Here is a 17,416-nt window from a genome sequence, read left to right on the forward strand (position 1 = left end):
GAGGAGGATATGATCAAATTTAACTGGCATTCTAATAACAACACCTGAAGTTAACTTAGTTAAACTGAGCTGTTTGAAGCAATGACTATTATGTGTATCTAGTATTTCATTCAATACCATACGTTGCAGCTGATACAACCAAATGTTAGTTATCCCTGATCACCTGACGTCTGGGATCCAGTTGCTATTTACGGGTGGTGGTACCGGGGTGGAGATGGTATTGGCGCTGATGTCACCAATAATGTGCAGCGCCTCCTTGAGCGCGTGATACATGCGCAACATTTCGTCTCTCCGCTGGGCCTGGTCAGCCGACTCCTCCATAAGGCTGTTCTGGTCCCCAGATGAGTAGAGGTAGGCCAGCAGCTCAGAGTGGATGAAATCCTTTGCCTGAATGGAAGTTAAGATTATTAAAACACAGCTTTGATGGCAAATTTCAGCGATTAACAATGTTTAGACCTGGTGCAGCAGTAGGCAGCAGTGAAATGATTAGAAGGCTCAAGGAGCAAAAGACTAAGTTAGGAAAGGAGGCGACTATTCAACCACAAAACTATTGTCGATTAATTATTTGATCCTTAAAGAAAATAAAATCTTTGTAAAGGAGCTGTACAGTGGTGTAAGTGTTGGTTTTGTGTGTGTGTGTGTAGCTGCTGGCTTGCTGGAAGCCATCAAGTGAGCTCACTAGAATAATAAAACCTAATAAAAAGGAACAGCGAAACAAGTCACAGTGAGCATGCATCATAAATTTTGTTAATGAGTGTCTTCAAGTTTATGACCTCGTACTAACATGAAATACATGACCACTGTCGCTACTAAAATGAACAAGAAAACTGAACACCATTCTGCAGAGCTCTGCAGTGCAAAGATATTTAAACCTCATTAAAGAGCAGTTTATTTGATCTCAGCTCAGATCACAGGTTTATCAGGTGCAAACACTTAAAAAAAATGCAGAATTACTGATTACAATTACATTTGACTATTGTGGCAAAGCACACGCACCTTCTTTTTCTGTAAATTCTCTACAAGTGAGATACAGTGCACAGTGCTGAGGCAGTAGACTCAGACTGTCTGTTCATTTTAAGTCAGTTTCCGAACCTGCAGGCACTCTGTCTGCCTGTGTCTGCTGCTTAAGACTGGTGGACTCACATTGTTGATCATGAGATGCATGATGGTCTTGGGCATGAGGTCTCTGATGGATTTGTTGATGATGCCGATGTACGAATCCACCAGGTTGCGGATGGTTTCCACCTGCCGCTCCAACTGAGGGTCCATGGAGAACGTGTCTGCAGGGGCCGCCTCTTCATTCTCCGTCTAACAACAGCAACAAACACACACGCACAAAAAGATGACGTACACTTATATCATAAACACATCTTCATAGCTGCTCTCTGTAGAAGTAGCTATGATGACACAAATTTATGACTTTTGTAGAAACAGAAAGCACCACCCACCCACCCACCCACCCACATACCCACCCACATACTGTACCTGGTCCTTCTCCGGATAAACTCCTGCCCTGAGGAAGGATGCTTTCCAGCTGTCCACATCCTCTTGAGAATCGCAGGCCAGTTCTATTTGGCGGAGATCCTTGTACACGTTCCTGTACAGATAAACAAAAGCCAAACACATGTGCTTGTGAGTGTGTAGGCTTACTCAGTACACAAGGCCATGCATGCACACCAAAACTCAAAGATAAGGTACATGTGAATTCACAGTCGTTCACTCAACAACCCTGACCTCTGTTCGGTGTTGAAGATTGCGAAGATGTGCTTCGTAGACATAAAGCCTTTCTCAACATCTCTGAGCTTCAGGTTATCGAGTGGCAGCATGTACTTCTTTTCTTTCTCCTAGCACGAGAAAGACAGAAGAAATGTGTATTTCCAACTGAACAGACCTGGAATATACAACGGAAAATAGTTATATCTTCAGAAATTGAGCAATTGTATATATTTGGTAATGGAGAAGAACACAGAGGACAGCAGTGCTGACGCTTCTCCACCAATGAGCAGACATGATGGAATGCATTTCCTCTGCGTGGACCACCACCAGGCTGGCGAGATGAGAAATGCATGATGAGGGAGAGGAGGAGGAGGAGAGGAAGAAAAGGAGGAGCATGAAGGAGCTCTGGGGGGATGGGGTGCCAGCTTTCACTGCTGAGCAGAGACATCTGGAAGCATTTACGTCTGCACTAACACAGAGAGCGGCGCAGGCCCAACAGTTACATCACTCAGAGTTCCACACAATCCCCCGCCCCTGCTACGCACACACATGCACACACGCACACACACACACACACACACACACACACACACACACACACACACAAGGCCACATACTTAACTGCACGTGCAAAGACAAACAAACATACACGAGCGCGAGCGAATTGAACAAACACAAATCATAGGATTTGGGTGTGTGCAAAAACATGCACTCGTACAGATACAACCAACTGCCCAAACGCTAAAAGATACAGGAGGACTAATGGACAAGCGCCTACACACATGCACACTTGTACACACACAATCACACCCCCCCCTCCGGCCCCCGTAACCCAGTACGATTTCCTGCAAATTCCAAAGTCAGATCCCGGCTGGAACATTTCAGCCCGCCTGCCACGTCAGTTTGCCTCCACCATCCTCCCTCTCTCATTCTCTTTCTTTTCATTTCTCTGCGTCTTCGCAAAAGGCGAGCAACGTGAAAATGCACCATTTCCAGCTGGTGTTCGGGCACACTGAGGCCACTGGACTGGAGTTCATCTTTAGCAGTGAAGTGGTATCTGTAAGGGGTCTTTTATTTTGCTGGAAGAATGGATACGACTGAGGCCTCGGGAGGAAGATCAAGCGGTGAGTAAGACGATTAAAATGCACTTAATATCACCGCAGACAAACATTCAATGTACAGGAGTGAAACCAGTTTTTTGAATTAAGTCTAAAATCAAATCATCTTTAAAAAAAAGATGATTTGATTTTAGATCATGCAAACTTTATACTCAGTATAGTGACTTGTCCCTTGTACTGAATATTACTCTTCAGGTCCTTGAATACAACCTTCGAACGGGTCTACAATATAAATAAACTGTAGAGCAGCAACTGTTGAGTGTCCGCATACTGTGGTTATTTAGCCAAGAGGGAATGCATGTTCCACCGGGTATAGATTTATTTACTGAAATCGGTTAATAAGATAAAAAGTATTGAGGCGTTTCGTCAGTATGGGTCATGATATATCTGGCTTTTCCATGTACGTGGCTTTTTCATTTGTGCAATTGTTTCACTGAGGTAATGTTTACTCTGTGTCCTCTGTCCTAGGTTAGCGACCTGCAGCCGCAATGACCTCAGGGTCCTTCCTCCGATCAGAGTCCTCCTCACCCCCCCGCCTGCCCAGTGTTCAGACTACCTGTTCATCAGGCTACAGCTGAACAGTAGTCTGCACATTGGTTAGGCTGGGCTGGGACGCACACACCTCCAGCCACCGTGGGTGATGACACCAAATCTCCACTTGGGATAGTTTATCCCAACAGCGCCAAATTCAGCATCTTCATCTTTATGCATTCCTGTGGTGCTGTGTCATCTTATCTTAGCTAGCCATAACCCTGTGTGTCCAGGGAAAAACAGAATTGGAACAGAAACCCCTCTCACCTCCTCATCTTTGTACCAGGACAGGGACTCGGCGGTCAGGACAAACCAGTACTCCTTGGAGCCTCCCTTCATGATGCTGATGTTGATGGTTAGCCAGCCTTTCCTGATCACCTGCACAGTAAAGATGTGGGAGAGAGAAAAGGGTGGTAGGGAGAGAGGGGTACCAGGAGGATGGAGGAAAACAGCTTTGTCAATCAGGCTTATGGTACTGGTGACATGAGGGTCCTGTAAGTGTTGCACCATTAATACTGGTATGTGACTGACATTCATAATAAAATCTTACCTGCTTACCTGCTAGGTCCCTGTACATTTGGTTGTCTTTATTTTTTTTATCTTGATATTCAACATTTTTGTGTCTGTGAGTTTAATAATACTTCACAATAGAAGCACAGATTAAATGTGAAACTTACTGAGTAAACAGCATCAAGTGAGCAAAGGACAGTAATGCGTAGTGTGTGTATCATGGCTGAATGTATCCAAAAGCATCAAAAGGTTGAAAATACTGAAAATGGATGTAGTGCTTGTTCTTTTTCACTCAACAGAAAAGAAATCTTTAAACCAACAAACAGGACCAGATGGTGTCCAGACCATGCTAGCCCTGACACACAGTCAAAGACCAAAGGTCGACGGCGGTATGTTAGTGTCAGCAGGTCAGTAGAAGCTAGACTATGTACTTGTAGTTAAAGAAAAGCAGGGTTAGTGGGGTTAACTGGACTAGGATATATGGGGGGTATGGGGAGAAGTGAGTGCAAGAGATGGGTAAAGGAGGAGAATATAAGGGCAATGAACAAAAAAAAAACGAAGTCTAGTGCTGATTTAGCAAAGTTCATTGAGCAACAGACGTCTAAACAGCAAAAAATCTGAAGTGGAGAGATGGAGAGGGAGGAAATGCATCACACTGAGAGGCTGAGTCGAGTGGATCACTGAGGAAAATAAGCCATGCATTTTGAAGACGCTTTCTTTCCATCTTTTTCAAATGGACTCCCATGCAATTCAAGTACAATGTGGGAAAGTGCAAAAAGTGCGCTCTTGTGCTAAGGAAAGCTAAGTGGAAATGTCTATTCCAAAGTCTGGTTTGGACCTCTCTCCTGCACTCCCTCTCCATCCAGCAGAGGACTGGAGTGAGTTATGGAAAAAAAAAAAAGGTTCATTAGTTCCAAAGCGCCAACATAAACACTGGAGAGGAGGCAATTACATAGGAGCTAAACTGGTAGTTTGCCTTGGCGAGGAATTAAAAAGTAAAAACTCTGAAACAAGGAAATCCCCTGTATTAAAGTCAGTTGGAAACGTTATAACGTTTTAAGTTGATATTAAGAAAGTGGAAGGATGAGATGTGAAGGTGTCACAGATGAGATGCAAGAAATGTTCAATCCATTCTTGCAAATGTAAGTGACACATGATTTTTTTGTTAACGATTAGGATGAAACATGCTGATTTCAATTTGTAACAACATGATGTAATAAAAGTAAAGAGATGTCAAAAAAAGGAATTTTGATTTAATTTCTGAAATACATCCCAAAGCCACACCCAGTCACCATATTAAACAACAGACCATTTGGACCAGCCCTGAATACAGAAATAACTGAAGACTTGGAGACAGGTGGGTTTTTTGTAGTAAAGTCAATTTGAACTTCCAGTTGGAAAGTATTTTAACATGCACTGAAAAGAAGAAGTCACTAGAAATGAATGCAAAGAAAATGTCAAAGAATCAAAAAGTTAACTGTATTCTGTGTCGCTGATTCGATCACTCCCCGCTCCCTCCCCGTTTTGTTCCCAGTGACGTTTAGGATGATTCTCACAAGGCAAACTTTTGAGTCGCCCTGCATGAGGCAGCAGCAGAGGTATAAACCTGAAGACGTGAGAACTGACGCCGTCCACGGTCAGAGGTGGAAGGTCTGCCCGTTCTTTCTCCGTGTGCCACAATCGTTTGTGGGGGTAAAAGAGTTCATATCTCGTAAAATATGTTTGGTGCACAAAGGGTAAAATGTTAGTAGCAACCCAGATGTGTACAATTAAAAAGACAATTACTGTCTTGTTAAGATGAAACCAAGAATTAAGAGAGCAAACCTGCCCTGTATTACTGTAAAGACAGTTCCAAATTACTGGTAACTGCGTGCTACTCTTAGAAGTGTAACTGATATCAGTTTGATCAGTCTTAAGACTCTACCTTCTCCTCGTGGACCTCTCCCAGTCCGCCAAGCTGCAGAGGGGTAGAACAACCCATTATGGTGAAATGTATGGACTCCTGTATTTGCAGGAAACTGTTATCTCACAGCGTTTGTCTTTTCCACCCTAACCATATTGGCTGACCTGTGTGTGATGGCCTCAGTTCTTCTGCATGGCCTACCCCTGCTGCCCCTGACAGGGTGTGGTTTAAATCTGTGGGGTACTTACCAGAATCTCACCCTGCAGTAACAGGAAGGGGAGGGGAAATTAAAGCAAAGGTGGGGCAGTATAAAATCATAGCAAAAAGTATGAGAAAGCAAGCAAGCAAAGATGAGGGAAAGATAAAAGATGGCAAGTGGACAGTTGGAAGGAGAGAGGGGGAATCAAGGAGTGAGAGAGAAGGAATGAAAATGTTCAAGAAAAGGTTGAAAAGAAGAGGGCGAAATGGAGGGAGGACAGGAGGGAAGGGAGCAAAAAGAGGAGGAAACAGAAAGGAAGAATCCACGAGACAACCACAGGCACATGAAGAGAGGCAGGAAAGAGAGAGAGTGGAGAGAGAGAGAGGGAGGGAGAGAGAGAGACAGAGCAAGAGAGTTACATGCAATTAGAATTACTTCAAGTATACCACAATTTGGTTATGTCATATTTGTTGCTCAGTCGACAGGGGCGGGCTCCATGCACAGTCTGAATTTCAATACAAAAGATGCTTGTGAGTTAATGGGAAGGCAACAAAACAACCAACGTAATTCTGTGATTAACTGATGCTTTGCAGTAGAACAACATGCCTGGGTCACATGCAAACAGCAATTAATAGTAGCCGTGGAAACAAATGCTTGTTTCGGAAAAGCAGGGAAGCAGGGTCTTCTTTACGTTCGCTAAGGCCACTTTCCCCTCACTCAAACTGCAATCTCTAAAGCTGATTAGCACGGTTATAGTCGCGTTTCGGGATCTTACAAACACACATTGAAATTCAACAAACTCTGTGAAATATCAGTCTGAATAGAACAGAAAAGGAAAAGCACCAGTTTTACAACATCGTGGACAAAGACCAGCTTCAATATGAGGATTAAGAAAGACTGGGACTGGGTACAGTCAGTAGTTAAAATGATGTACAGTACAGCGGAGGCATCTTTGCTAGTTAGATGGGTCAGGACAGATTAAGGGGCTCTGGGCTAAGTCATTGCTGGGGTGAGGCATAAAATGGCTGATTAATCAACTGGTAATAGGAGGCATCATTCAAGGGAGACTGAATCTGGGATTAGTGGAAAGGCCGGAGCTGCATGATGAAACGTACCTGGTTGGGTATGGCCCTCTTCTTGTTTGCAGCTGTGTTCCTCTGCTGGGCGCTGTCATTGCACAAAGACGAGCAGAAGAGATCATAAATATTGATGGCAGGCAACACATCAAACACAGCCTGGTTGAAATATAAACACTTAAGAGGCAAGTCCTGCTCATTTCCAATATTAATAGTCATACGTTTTATCGGCTTTAGTCTTTTATGTGAATCAGCTGCCTGGTTTTGGTGTTATTGTTGCTATCATCATACTACTACGCACATACATGAAGGTGAAAGTGGGTTTTGGAGGAATTTGGAGAAAATGGAGGGTCAAACTGTCTCTCACACACATACTGCTCACACAATCCTACATCCTTTCTGTTCGCCCACCTGTTGTTGCCGTACCCTGGGGTGCTACCATCATCCAGCCTTCTGTAGTCAAGACTGAAAGTGATGTCATGAGAACCGTTAAACAGCCCTAGCTGACCTCTGACACATTACAGCAATCCACTTGCCATGCAGAGGCTGGACATAAACCCTCACACACGGGGGGGGGGGGGGCAGGGGGAGCTTGCTTTGTTACTCGGTCAATGGCAGAACCCACACAGAGGAGGAGAGCACCACTCAACTGCATGCTACTGGAACTGCTGCACAGGGGACTACATGTATTTAACCATGAGCTCTGAGCCACTTAGAGATATACATCACCCACAAAAAAAAAAAAAAAAAACACTGAACGCTTTGCAGTGTGCAAATGAGTTTCCAGTGCACAACAGCAGCTACAAGTGAAAGCAGTAACACAGTAACAGTGCTCTCTACAGTAAGCATCCTTTCTCATGAGTCAAACAGCCTGCGGCGGACTGCCTGTCTGTCAGCCAATCAAGCATGCTTGACTGACTTTGTCTGAAGGGGGAGTAGCATTGATGCATGCAGGGGGGGTGAGCAACTAATGCGGCCTTGATCATCGCCTCCCCCACAGGGAGACACATGCTCTGATGTGGCAGGTTCACTAATTGGCATGCTACATCACACTGATGCACCGCAGCAACCAACATGTGGCTAATTATAAGCAACACTTTGATTCAGTAGAAGTGCAGTGGTGGTGATTCTGTTAGCTTCCTGAAACAGCAGCTAGGTTCCACGTGTACTGATGGCTGAGAGATACAGGGTTACACCTCGTTTCCTTTATAAATCTACGGAATCACAAGTGCACCGCAGAAAAACAGGCAGCGTGTAGTTAATTGGGGTCACAACGCCTGTGCTGAAACAAGGGTCACCGGCAACAAGCTGTAAGTTGGACTAGACGAGGTGGGGAGGGGCGAGGGTACATACTTAGCAAAGCCAATGAAGTCCTCATGGTTGGTGTTGATGTAGGACAGCTCAATGTCAATCAGCAGCAGAACCTTAATTAAAGGCAGAAAATCATGATTAGATTGGAGAGGTCTCAACTGAACACCACTTGCCTTCTGATATTTCACACCTGTGAACTGAACAAACCCGACAGACATTACATCTGAAGCTAAATTTATACATAGCTGTACCAATATAATGATGTATACCAATGTCAAGGGGACATTACGCATTTATTTTGTAAATTGCACATGTGGTGGACTTGAGAATATGATTTCACTGCTACCAAACTTAGTCTCATTAGTCTTGGTTTGTTATGGAGTTCATGTCGTTTGAAAGGCTTCTTTACCCTGAAAACACTGAATTTCTGAAAACAGCGCTTAAACTCAAGACAAAATGGTGTTTATCTAATGTTTTATTCACATCTTTGGAAGGAAGAAATACTATTGCTCAAGATTAAATGAGACAGAAGTCACAGAGGTTCCATTTATGCCTTTCCTCCTAATGTCTTGGCATCGTTGAGTGAAAACTGAATAAATTATACAATAACCACTTTTCTACCATGATTCAGAATGGCACTTAGCTGTGATATAATTATGAGAATGGTTAAATAAAAGAACAGGTTAGAAAATACGCTTGTCACATTGACGGGAGATTGAGCACTTCTTCTACAATAGGCAGATATGAATCAGACCAAAACAACTTGGTTTCATTTTAACTGATTTGATCAAACCATTGCTTGCAAAATGACCTGCAGAACTGAGCCCTAACTTGATGCTATCAAATACATATAGATGTCTTATTCGGTTTTCTCAAGTTTGCAAAGCTTATCAGAAAAAGTTAATCAAATATTCTATTTAACAGTTGATAATGCACAACTGGTGCTTGATTTAGCATACAGATAGCATAAAGAAAACATTTTAGAATTTGGTGATGCTGTGCTGGCAAGCTATTTTGGCACATTATGCCCAAAAGAGGGAAAACCAATAGAACAAGAGACATGCTACTTTTACAATATCTCAAAATAAATATGTTTTTAAAAGATCTACATACCTTAACATTACAAAATAAACAAATAAAATAATGTCTGTGACTGTGTTGAATTAAGTTTCAGCTTGACCTACATTTCATTTTGTATTCCCTGACAAACCCAAGAATCTCCGCTCACATATTATCTGATTATTGACCCAATTTTCCCATATTTTCTGTCCAAGTGACTAATGGAGACAACAAGTTTTTTCAGTATTGAACAAGAGCACTGCAGCCAGCAGCCATGAAACCGGCTGCAATGTAATCCCTCTGGGCATTTGTGCACCATCAGTGTATATCCACCGTTTTTTCCCCACTGACACTGAAACAGACTCCATTCACAGAAACAGTAATTCTATTAACGTAAAACACGTCACTGAAAAGTGACAAAAAAAATACAAATAAATGCAAGAAAACCTTTTTGGTTCAACTTTCCACTGTTTCAACAATGACCATCAACTCTTGGAAAGGCCTGATGTGTTTTTACTGATCTGCTGCCTGAACGGGTCACACACAGCATGTTTTTCTGTCCTTATGTCGCAGCTGGAGGACCAGCAGATGCAGAGACAGACAATGCCAGATGACACACTATTACAGCTAACAGTAGGTGTTCATGGATCAGTGGCCAACTTCACCTTATGTTACATCTTTCCCATTTCCCATACCCCATTTATGGAATAATTTGGCAGATCTTGACATCTCAATATAATACTGGATCATGGTCCATTTAATTAACAACCTAGCAGCTCACCTGGTCCTTGGTTTTCCCTTCTCTTTCTCTGACATGGGTGGTGACAATCCTCTCAGTCTCCTCTCTCAGTCTGGGGTACGAACTGAGCTGAAAGGCAACACAAAACACAACTGCAGCACTGAACGGAGATACACACACACATACACACACACACACACACACACACACACACACACATACACACACTTACATGTGAGCTTGAGCTTAGTAAGACTTACCAATATGTATCAGAGAGAAACACGAGTGAGAAGTGAGAATAAGTGTAGAACAAAGAAAAGGGAAAGAGGTAGTCAAGTGACATTTCAGTGTCACACATATCCAAACAACCACAAACCAACAGACTCTAAATACACAGTGACTGTCTGTTCTGCAAGGTGACAAAGCCTGTACCATCAGCCAGGGAGGACTTCATCCATGAATAATCAATGTGGTAATGTTGTGAGTTAAGCAGGCATTTTTTAGAATATCAACAGATGAAAGCAATTTGAAGACATGTCAACAGATTGAAAATAGTCCTCTCTAGCTGAAGGTAGAGTTTCAACAGTTATTAATGTTAATGAAGACTGGATGAGAAGGGAAAGTGACAGAATGGGGTGAGACAGAGGGGAAGGATGGCTGGGCTACTGTGAGCTATGTCGAGTCATGTCATGGTGTGCAGTGCCTTCCGCTGCCCACAAGATGGCAGAGGAGCACCGTTGCTATGGAAACACTACCAGTCAAGCTGCCACTGCACCCGTGGGCTATTAGTATCATCTCGCCCCTGACATCACTCGCTTTCCGTCCGGTTCAGCGGAGAGCAGAGCGTCAGTCTGCCATGTGGGTCAGTGAGGCAGCATCGCCAGGCTCTGCCCTGCCCTGACTGACGGGCTGTGTCTTGAGCAGGGAGAGAGGGAGGACGCGATGTGGAGGTGGGGAAAAAAATGCTTTGATGAACTGATGCTGAGGTCAAACAGCATGTGGGAGCTGACTTGTGGAAGCTGTGCTTAAAATTTCAGACGTGGTTTGGAAGTCAATGCTCAGACTGAATGATATAGAGACTTTGGGAGGGAAGTAGGGATGGGACAATACATACATCTGAAGCAGTGGGCATGGATGGTGTAGAAGCAAGGGTGGGGGTGGGGCTGATTTCACTGGGGTGACCATTACACTGGGATGACAGAGATAGATAAGAATCCCTTCTCTTTTCATGCCATCACCCCAGCAGGCATGTCCCTGGTTACCTTAGCGGCACACTTCATGACGAGCGCGGTGAGCTCGGACACCACAAGGTCCACGCATTTGAGGCTGGGCTCTTTGAGTTTGAGGATCTGCTTTTTGACAATTGCCTCGAAAGCCAGGTCAGGGGTGAAGAGCCCCGTTCTGAGAGGTCATGGGGTCAGATTGCGTTTTGTCGCGGTGGTAGAGAGAGAGAGGGATAGGAAGAAATTAAGGAAAAAGAAAAAGAGGACAGCCAGGAAAAAGAAAGAGAAGAAATAAAAAGAGAAAAGGCGTTTGTTTAGTTAGTCATTTCTGGTTGTTGACAGACAAATCAACCAGTGGAGAAGGACAAGCCACAGGTTTTTCACATCCTCTTTCCTGACAAGCCAGTTCTTCTAAAACTATGTCAATACAGCAGAGCGGGAGACATGTCACCTCCAACTCACGGCCAAATTTCAACTCAAGACCACTTCATGTTTTCCTGGCTATGTGCACTGAGCTGTGAAACCTGCAGCTTATCCAGGAGAGACCAGAGATGCTCAGACAGAGACCCTCAAACATCTCATATCCACGATGACACATCACCCGTCACAACACTCCACAACACGACAGCGCTGCCTGCACACGGGGCTAACCGGGCTGGGCTGGGCTGAGGGCAAACCGCACACAGTGTATACTTTTTGAAATACAACAACCAAACTGGTCAGCAGAGGCTTTTCTAGAAATTGTCGTAAGCTGCTGGCTAATGTTCTGCGCCAGCGGACCCTCTGCCACACCCATGGCTGCCCCTGCCCCGTGTCTCGGCTGGGTCGGGAGATGCTGGACACCTGCAGTACCTTGTTGGTGCACTGCCTGACTGTGTTGATGAGCTCCTGAATGACCAGATCGATACATTTGAGACAGGGTGTTTTCAGCTTAACGATCTGCTTTTTCACGATGGCCTCAAACGCCAGGTCTGGAGTGAACAGCCCCGTTCTGAGGATGCACAAAGAGACAGAGGCACAGCGACAGACAGATGGGACAGTTAACAGACATGAAGGCCCAAAAAAAAAAAAAAAAAAAAAAACCACAGATGATTAGGTACACACAAAGACAAACATGTGACTGAAGAGCTCTGACGTCATGGACAAAGAGAACGAAACAGAAAACTAAGATACTGTCAGCCCCAACCGAGGGAGCAAAGATAAAGCTCCCAAGGCCAGGTGTGAATGTAATTCAGCACACAACGACAAATGAGACGTGGAGCATATCAGTGAAGAACACACAACAACATCAGCGCAGTGAACACAGATGCATGGAACTCAAAACCTCATGATAATTGAACGCTTCAGCAGACGGAGACAGAAAAGGAGTGTGTGGCGTTGCAGTGATGAGATAAGAGGACTGGAAGAACAGTGAGGGGAAAACTGAACAGAGGAAATACATTTCACACACAACAGGAAACACTTTTCTGAATTGGTGCCTTTGGTCTCTGATGGCAAGGCTCGATTATAAAAATTTGGATTATAGCGTAATGACAGCTTTGACGAAAGGAGAAAAGCAAAGCAGTGGGTGTTTACATAGAAACAGAACACAGGTGTGTATTGAGCTCTGTGGGACGCTACTTTGCCAGGCGTGTAGGTTTTTTGTCTCAGCTCCACTTGCCTGACTCCGTGGACGTTCTTGATGGCGTGACTGATTTCCCGCCTCAGCTCCTTCTCGTCAAACACAATCTGGGGGACAGGGGAGAGGAGGAGCAGACACCTTCAAAAACCTAAATGTACTTCAATCATTGTGAAAACTCCTACAGCCAAAACATACTACCAATAATACCCAACGTGTCGCCCCTCTTCACGGCACACTAACCTTGACCAGTTCAAATGGGAAGCGTTCATGGAAGATGCGGTTGATCTTGGCGCCGCCCGACAACTCATTGGTGTCTACCTGGTCCCCGGAGCCCTCAATGCACTTCTCAAAGTCCACACCAAACTGCTGCACCATCCTGATAAGAGTCAAGCACAAAGGATGTCAACGACAGCAAGAGCCTTCCTGGAGAGTCACTGCTAAAAATACTGTTCCTTAATAAAATTTCATCTGTATAGTGACGCTACAGCTTAAAAATCAAGTTCAAATAACGTTTATTTGAGGTCACTGTGTTACATTAACCCACCTCATCTCGGCAGGCCTGCCCTTTACTATAAAACAGTGAATGTGAGATGCTTCAGCACAGTTAACCTCAATACAATAAATTGTTTTCTTAGCTTAATTAGAATGCTATTAATATCACAACCTCTAGGTACAAAATTAATACCATCGTGTTAAAGAAAGTGCTGGATAAATGACCATATGCTACAAAAACAACATACATTTTACCAGCATTGTTCTATACTGTTGAGACCACTGAGTCATAATATCTGATATATCTGCCCTCAGATGGACTTGCCATGTGTAGTGTGCATTCAATATGGCTGCCACAAGTCACACCACCTCTAAGCTGTCTACTGTAAATGCTTATATACTCCATTGCTATGAAGAGCAATATTCAGATGCACTCACTGCAGCAAAGCCTTGGTCTTGCGCGTTGGGTCATCTGGACGGAAGTTCTTGTATTCCTCCACCTCCTTCTCCAGGGAGAGGAGCTGACTCTGCAGCTTACTGCGCAGACCAGGCAGGGTGTCCCTGATGTGGTTGGTCAATTGCTAAAGACAGACAGAGGTAGTGCAGTTATTACAGAGAATCAATGGCATAGCGGAGAGGAAATGATATTTTACGGGTTAAAAACAAACAGTTGATGGCAGACCTGGTTGAGTGCCTTTTGTAGATGTGGTGTGCCCATACGCTCCGCCATGTGTCTGTAGGCAGGGTGGGAGAGGAAGAACTTCCTCTCTGCACCCAGAGCAGCGCGAATGTCCTTCTTCCCATCGATGTCTTTCTGGCTGCGGTTCACCACACCGATGTAGCCTGCGCACAACAACACAAGAAGTCACTCTACAGTCAAAAATAAAGCCTGTGAATGTTGACTTGAGTGACTGTGTGTGAATATGTCACCTCTACGCAGTGGCAGCAGTTTATTTTCGAGGATGTCCTTCGCATCCGTCCCTTCATCCATCAGGTCCAGTTTTGTTATAACGCCAATGGTGCGCATACCTGCACAAAATTAGAAAGTGTAACTACATCGATTCAAACAGATTTATTTCCTCTGACCGTCTGGTTTTCTACAACAGGTCTACAGTATAACAGAGTAAAATGACTGATACACAGAACATTTATGGAAGTATTTTTGATCTTTTCTGAGCAGATGCCTGCAGCTAAACAGATTAGGCAGAGACCGAACAACTGACCAGATAGCCGTGGCAGATTAAATGAGGGGTAATGGCTATCATAAGACTCTGTCTAATGTGATTTTTATGTTTCAAGGGGTAGCATAAGAAAATACAGAGTGTTACATTGTGTTCGTAGGCCTGCTCTTTTAGTATTTTTCCACTGGCACATTTGGCCACGCCAAATAAAACCATGGCACATTGGTTTGCATTTCCACTACCAGTTTAAATATGCCGGGTTGTGCCAAGTTGCACTCGAGATGGACCATCTCCAGAGTCGGACCAAAGCGTGCCAGACAAAGCAGACACTTCATCAGTTTCAATCATCCAGTCTCTGTTTTTCAAGCCAGTGGTACATGCCAAACAACTTAAGTTTCTTATTTAGTAATGAATCATGTTTCTCCCTCCAGAGAAGGCAGCATTCAATTGCCTTTAATTTAGTGGATTACGGTGATCTTCTATTTGTGACTGCACGTGACCACTGCCTAAAGAAGCTGGATACTGTATACCTTTGTGCTTTATGTTTTAGTACTGGTGGTGGAAATCTTGTACACCACTGTACTCTGTATGCTACTACTTAATGACCATGTGTGTATGATCGCAGACTTTCACACTGGTTGACTCGCTAAAAAAGCGGCACGCTGCTCTCTTGGCCAGGACACTCTTGAAAAAGAGATTTTAATCTTTACCTGGTTAAATACAGGATATCTAAAATCAGCCTGAAAATCCATGATGAGAGGTAGCTGGCTACCAACAGCCCCTGGACAGTGCAATGGTAAACAGCACTGAAGAGGGTGCTGCTTTTAAACATCATCGACAAAAGAGTTAATGACGCCTTTGAGCAGGTGAGCACAAGATGCAAATTTCGTCTGTGCTGGTGTGACGCAGACAGAGTCAAGCCCAGTCAGCGCATGTGTGTGGAAAGGGGCTGTTAGACTTCTAAACTACTAAAAAGCAACATGCTTACCCTGTGGGTCCACCTCCTTGGCAATCTTCAGAGCATCCGAGTTGGCCAGGTCAGTGTTGGCCGGGGTGACGGCCAGGATCAGACAGCTCTCCTTGGTGATGAACTGCAGCAGCATGTCCCTGATCTGGTGCTCGATGTCTATGGGCTGGTCTCCAACTGCAACCTTCGTCATTCCCGGAAGGTCGATCAGGGTCAGGTTCAGCACTGAGGCATGTGGACAGAAGTCATAATGATGAGAAATGCAAATACTCAGTATAACTGAGTGCAGAATGCAGCTATACAGCAAAACAAGCCGACATATTTATTATAATAAAATAAAGAGCACAGTCAAGACCTGCTCGATATGAAAAGTGCAGAGAGGTAACTTCTGTTATGACTTGGTGCTATATAAATTAACCTGACATATCTCACCAATGTATCACTCATTTATTGAAGTAATGTGTTTGCACAACATTCATATTTCTTAACAAAGCAGGGTATCTAGACATCACTGATTTGATAGAGCATTTGAATGGAAACCCAGGCCGTGATAGCGTGAGACTCATTAATGTTTGTTTCTCAATGACGGGAAACGGCGTATTTAGTGTTGTTACTATGTTCTTTTAAATGGTAAGCAAAGGATAATTACAGTCCTGTGTTTTTTTTATGCATGTGTCAACTTTATTTTCCACCCGTTTCATTAAAACACCAACAGACAAGTACACGATCCGTCTCAGTTGAACCTGTAAAAAGGTGTTTGTGGTGGTGGGGGAAGGTGTCAGCTTGAGTCACTTGACAAGGCAGACTCATGCTGTTGTAGATGAAGGTCTAATTTATTTTTTAAATTTTTTCATTACTTAACAAGTGTTAAAGTTCCTGACAGAAATAAAAACGAAAATGTCAAATTTGACATTTGTGAATTCCCTGCGACATCGCCCCCAACGAGATGAATCGATGTATGTGACAGCCGTTCAGTGATGGAGTAAAAACACATTAGAACATTCAAAAAGCGTCTTAGCTTTTCAGTGTTTTATTGCAAAGCACAACAGGGGCAGATGTCAGCAGCAAAGAAAAACCTTGACATGCTCTCTTTGCATTCAGGGTGTACGATATGAATAAAATATTTCAAGACGGTATCAATAATATTATGACAGATATGGTGTTATCTATGGATCTAAGCAAATGTGATGTGAATTAAACATATGACCTTAACATACTGATTTGGTACAATATTATTATTCTAATCTAACACAACTGGAAGTATTCAAATGATAGATACCACAGTATAAACAGCAGGGGGAAAATTTCTGATGGTTGACACATTCATATTGTCTCATTTTATATCTCGTCGTATAATGTGCAAATTTACTTTACATTGGCCAAATAGCACAGTGTGTTATGTATGTGTGCTTTACCGTGTGGGGAGTAAACTCTCAGGTTAATCGGGATGGGAGAGATGCCTTTGTTGGAGCCTGTTATCCTGTCGGTCTCTGCCTCGATTTCTGACCGCACTTCATCGAAATCCACAAACTTCTTCCCTTTGCAGTGCAGGAATTCAGCATACTCTACACATGGGGTCAAAGGGACGCACATGAGGGGAGGGTGGAGGGAGAGAAAAGGATAAAGAAAAAGAAGGAGCAGGGGAGACAGATAAGGAGAGAATATTAAATTAAAGAGATGAAGGTAGCAAACCGCAGACAGTGAGCTTAGCTCCAGGCACTGTGACAGAGAGGCCATATGCATAGCGGTGATAAAAGGAGACGGGGATGT

At 43.8% G+C, this 17,416-nt stretch overlaps 1 protein-coding gene across 9 annotated transcripts in view; it reads right to left on the reverse strand.

Moving 5' to 3' along the window:
• dnm2a (dynamin 2a) overlaps positions 1 to 17,416 on the reverse strand; it is a 29,287-nt gene that overhangs the window by 4,931 nt on the left and 6,940 nt on the right. For 2 of the 9 annotated variants that reach the window (XM_076752162.1, XM_076752159.1), the window contains exons 3-20: positions 17,062 to 17,211; positions 15,668 to 15,871; positions 14,429 to 14,527; positions 14,181 to 14,341; positions 13,937 to 14,079; positions 13,247 to 13,382; positions 13,046 to 13,113; positions 12,238 to 12,376; positions 10,205 to 10,291; positions 8,407 to 8,477; positions 7,465 to 7,518; positions 7,093 to 7,144; positions 6,027 to 6,038; positions 3,633 to 3,743; positions 1,735 to 1,844; positions 1,486 to 1,597; positions 1,144 to 1,308; positions 164 to 387 (exon numbers count right to left, since the gene is read on the reverse strand). In XM_076752162.1, coding sequence (XP_076608277.1) covers positions 164 to 387; positions 1,144 to 1,308; positions 1,486 to 1,597; positions 1,735 to 1,844; positions 3,633 to 3,743; positions 6,027 to 6,038; positions 7,093 to 7,144; positions 7,465 to 7,518; positions 8,407 to 8,477; positions 10,205 to 10,291; positions 12,238 to 12,376; positions 13,046 to 13,113; positions 13,247 to 13,382; positions 13,937 to 14,079; positions 14,181 to 14,341; positions 14,429 to 14,527; positions 15,668 to 15,871; positions 17,062 to 17,211 — 2,098 coding nt within the window. The other 7 variants (XM_076752160.1, XM_076752165.1, XM_076752164.1 and 4 more) reach the window with 7 other exon arrangements.

The sequence above is a fragment of the Chaetodon auriga genome, chromosome 16 (genome assembly GCF_051107435.1).
Source record: "Chaetodon auriga isolate fChaAug3 chromosome 16, fChaAug3.hap1, whole genome shotgun sequence".
Lineage (NCBI taxonomy): Eukaryota > Metazoa > Chordata > Actinopteri > Chaetodontiformes > Chaetodontidae > Chaetodon > Chaetodon auriga.